This window comes from Rattus norvegicus, chromosome 7, assembly GCF_021556685.1.
Source record: "Rattus norvegicus strain SHRSP/BbbUtx chromosome 7, alternate assembly SHRSP_T2T, whole genome shotgun sequence".
Taxonomy (NCBI): Eukaryota; Metazoa; Chordata; class Mammalia; order Rodentia; family Muridae; genus Rattus; species Rattus norvegicus.
The window spans coordinates 466,735-471,426 of record NC_141540.1 but is presented as its reverse complement, the minus strand read 5'-3'; the positions used below and the strand labels follow the sequence as shown (position 1 = coordinate 471,426).

General features: G+C 44.5%; 1 protein-coding gene across 1 annotated transcript; it reads left to right on the top strand.

The window, feature by feature from the left end:
- Window positions 1–1,532: 1,532 nt before the first annotated feature.
- LOC148004407 (igE-binding protein-like) lies at window positions 1,533–2,879 on the top strand. Its single transcript, XM_087559898.1, has one exon. It carries the CDS (start codon window positions 1,533–1,535, stop codon window positions 2,877–2,879), a length of 1,347 nt encoding a protein of 448 aa, XP_087416024.1.
- Window positions 2,880–4,692: the final 1,813 nt, after the last annotated feature.

Here is a 4,692-nt window from a genome sequence, read left to right as displayed (position 1 = left end):
GTTCCCTGTAGCAAGCTCTTGTAATATGTGTACTTTAAAGATTTATCAAAATTTGGTGAGCCGAATCTGAGTAACATGGTGAATTCGGTTAGTTCCCAATAGGCCGCAGTAGTAAAAAGTGGACTCTTCGGGATATAGAAAAATTTAACGAATGGAATCAAAATTACTAGGCGAATTCAGTGAGTTCCCAATGGGACATGCTTGTATGAGTGTGTTTTTCAATATATAGCTGTTGGGAGCATTTATCTATAGCACTGACATCTAGTGGTCGCTTGTATTTACTACCACCTTTAGCTTTCTTCTGACATCTTTACTAGGTCATAGTTGATAAGCATGTTAATAAGATGTCTTTACTCCACCAATCCCCCGAGGACAAGTCCTTAGCCATGCTGTCTGTTTTCTACTTAAGGCAAGTGCCTTTGTTCCCCGGGGTCCCCGTATCATCAACTAGGTGTTCCTGCAATAAAGGCTGATTGAGAAGGATCCAACGGTGTTGCGTCTTCCTTGCCGGTCGTGGTGGGCGCGACAACTGGTGGCCCGTACGGGGACCCGAGAAAATTATCTTTTCTCGTCTGGATCCAGAACTTTTTCAGCCTCAGGACGGCCGGCGCCGGTAAGTTCCCAGTAGGGGCAGTTAGTTGCCGGAATTGGGACAATAGAGTTCCTAGAATTGGAACGGTATAGTTCCTAGAATTGGGACTGTAAAGCTCCGGGATAAGGGATTGTAAAACTTCCCTGGTAGGACAATAAAGTTCTCTGGAAAAGCAGGGACAATGATAGCCTTGATTTAGAGGCAAAAAGGGGTTTGTGGAGCACGGTAATGTTGTCTTTTCCATTTGATCCTTTGTGGGTTGGACTAGCACTTTTGCCTTATACTCTTTTTGTGTTGTGGTGTTGCTTCTGTCTGAATTGCCACCGCCCAGGGCACGAATGCATTTGTTGGGAAGAGTCCACTGATGAGCCACAAGATCGTGTGTAAATAAACACGCCAGGTCGCCAGCTTGCCTTGCTCGTAAATCGATCGTAAATAAGGTCGTAAAAGCATGGGAAGCTCGCACTCCACCCCGCTCCTGTCAGCTCTTCAGGAGCTTCTTGGTCAGCGTAAGCTTAAAATTGAAAAGAAAATCCTGCTGAGTTTTCTTGATGAGTGTAACCGTTGTGCCCCATGGTTTATAGTGTCAGGGTCGCTCACTTTGAGAGCATGGGAGAGGCTGGGAAAAGATCTGGATAAGGAGACTACTGTGGGCAAGCTTAAACCAGGGACAAAGCCGCTTTAGCGTATAATCCGTGCCTGCTTGGAAGATAAAAGATGTGAAGAAGCTGTTAGGACAGGTCAGAGAATCCTTACAGAACAACAGGAGAGTATGTCAGAAGGAGAGAGAGTTTTGAAGGAGGGAAAGAAAGGAAAAGGAGGAAAAGAGGTAAGAGAAAAGACAGAAAAGATCAAGGAGAGGACAGACAAAGGTGGGAAAAGTAATCAAGATCAAGGAATAAAGAAAATTTATCCCTCATTAAAAGCATTGACCTTGGAGATGTCTAGTGATTCAGAATTCAGTGATAGTGACCTAGCTGACCTTGAGGAGGAGGTAGCTCATTATGAGAAAGAGATTTATCATTCTGACTGGCCAAACACTTATGCTGTGCAGAAACAAGCCAAGGACTTAGATAAGAAGGCAATTATGCCAACAGCACCTCCTGCACCATCGTATAACTTTCAAAGGAAAACAATGGTGAAGTCTGCAAGAGGTACTTCTTTTTGCCCAGAAGTGTGGAAAGAGTTAGGACTGAGTTTTCCAGTTTTTCTGGATGCAAACGGGCAGCGACATCATGAACCTGTTGACTTTAAGACAATAAAACAATTAGCAGAGTCAGTCAAAACCTATGGAGTCAGCGCAGCCTTTGTTATGGCTCAAATTGAGACTCTTGGCAGATACTGTCTCACCCCTGGAGACTGGGGGACTTTAGCCAGAGCTTGTCTCTCTCCGGGTCAATACCTGGACTGGAAATCTTTTCTTTATGAAAATGCTAACGCTCAGGCTGCAATCAACTTGGCTTCAGGAGCCGACCCTCAGAGACATTGGGACGCTGACATGCTATTGGGAATAGGCAGATTTGCTTTGGACCAGACTGGTTATCCAGATCAGGTCTATACTCAAATTAATGACATAGCAATTAAAGCCTGGAAAGCATTGCCTAATAGAGGCGCAGTCTCTGGGAACCTTACCAAGGTTCTGCAAGGACCCACTGAGCCATTTTCAGACTTTGTAGCCCGCATGGTGGAGTCCGCCACTAAGATTTTCGGAGACCCTGATACAGCTATGCCTCTTATCAAACAACTAGTGTATGAACAGTGTACTAAGGAGTGTAGGTCTGCTATAACGCCATACAAACATAAAGGTTTGGAAGTTTGGATGAAGGTCTGCAGGGAGATAGGCGGGCCATTAACTAATGTTGGACTAGCAGCGGCAATGATGCAATTAAAAGGAAAGGGTTCTGCAGATACCTGCTACAAATGTGGCCACAAAGGGCATTACAGAAGGCAATGCCCTGAAAATAATAAGGAACAGAGTATTAAAAAACATCAAAGACCTAACTTGTGCCCCCGCTGTAAAAAAGGGAACCATTGGGCAAGTGAATGTCGATCTGTAAAGGACTTAAATGGCCGACCTCTGGTGACAGGACATGATAGTGCATGGCCAAAAAACGGACGACGGGGCCCACGTCCCCAGGGCCCTCAAATATATGGGGCTCTACAGAACGACAGGCAGGGACAGAGCAGACGGAGGTCCTGGCCTTCTCTTCACCACCCGAAGGACCTAGGAGAGCCACTAAGGGCTCCGCAGGACTGGACCTCCACTCCACCACCAGACTCGTATTAACCCCCCAAATGGGAGTACAGCCTATAGACACAGATTTTAAGGGACCTCTCCCTAAAGATACAGTTGGGCTGTTGTTGGGGCGCTCCTCTTCTGCCCTGAAAGGCTTACACGTTGTACCTGGAATAATTGATCCTGATTATTTGGGCACAGTAAAAGTCCTGGTAGCCTCTCCCCAGGGAATTTCTGCTATTTCCCCTCGAGACAGAATTGCCCAGCTGCTGCTTCTACCCAGCCTGCATAAACATTTTCCTGCTGATAATAGAATTAGAGGAGATAGGGGCTTGGGATCTACAGGCTCCCGATTTGCTTTCGTCTCATTAGAGCTTGGCAATCGTCCAATGTTAACCTTGACTGTGGAAGGACGCTCTTTTCTTGGCTTATTAGACACTGGAGCAGATAGTAGCATTATCTCTGTGCATGACTGGCCATCCAGGTGGCCTGCACAAAAATCTTCTCGGGCCCTACGCGGCCTTGGGTACGAAATGGCTCCTCTAATTAGCTCAAAGGAATTGACATGGGAGGATTCAGAAGGAAGGTCAGGAAGGTTTACTCCCTATATCATAGACATTCCAGTGACACTGTGGGGCAGAGATGTCTTAATAAATCTGGACTTGAGGCTGACTAATGAGTACTCTCCACAGGCCAAGGACATGATGATTAAAATGGGCTACATGCCCAAAAAAGGTTTGGGAAAAAATTTACAAGGACGAGTTGACCCAGTGCTACTGGAATCAAAAAGAGACAGAACAGGTCTGGGTTTTTCCTAGGGGCCATTGAGGGAAGCATACCCATTACATGGATTTCAGAGGAACATGTGTGGATTCCTCAATGGCCTTTATCCTCTGAGAAATTAACTGCTGCTACTGAATTAGTGTCTGAACAGCTAAAATTGGGACATATACAGCCATCCACGTCGCCCTGGAATACACCTATATTTGTCATTAAGAAAAAATCAGAAAAAGTGGCGATTGTTGCATGATTTAAGAGCTATCAATTCTCAGATGCAAATAATGGGCCCCATACAGAGGGGTTTACCTTTGCTCTCCAGTATTCCTGATAATTGGCCTATTATTATTATTGACATAAAGGATTGCTTTTTTTCCATCCCTCTTGCCCCGCAAGATAGCGTGCGATTTGCATTTACATTACCCTCTATGAACAATGAAGAGCCCGATAAGCGCTATCAGTGGGTAGTCTTACCTCAAGGTATGGCTAATAGCCCTACTATGTGTCAGCTGTATGTGGGAAAAGCCTTACAATCAAATACGTGATCAATTCCCAAAATTGAGAATAATACATTTTATGGATGATATATTGCTTTCTGCTAAAGACTGTAGTACCCTAGAAACGGCCTATGCTGAAGTGATAAAGACGCTTGAAAGTAATCAATTGTTTATAGCACCAGAGAAGGTTCAAATGGGCAAAAAGGGAGAATATTTAGGAGCAAAGATTACTCCTCATAATGTTTCCCCTCAGAAAATTGAATTACGAAAAGATCATTTAAAAACATTAAATGATTTTCAAAAGTTGCTGGGAAGTATTAATTGGATTCGACCCTATATAAACATGCCTAATGCAGATTTACAACCACTCTATGAGATCCTTAAAGGGGATTCTCAGCTTACTTCACCCCGTGCTTTAACTGAGGAAGCACGAATGTCTCTAAGGAAAGTGGAGAGAGGACTAGAAAAGGCAATGCTGAGAAGATACAAGGAAAATGAGGATCTTTTTTTGTGTATACTGAGAACTTTTCGTCAGCCTACAGGGGTGCTATGGCAACAGGGACCACTTCTGTGGATCTATCCTCATATTT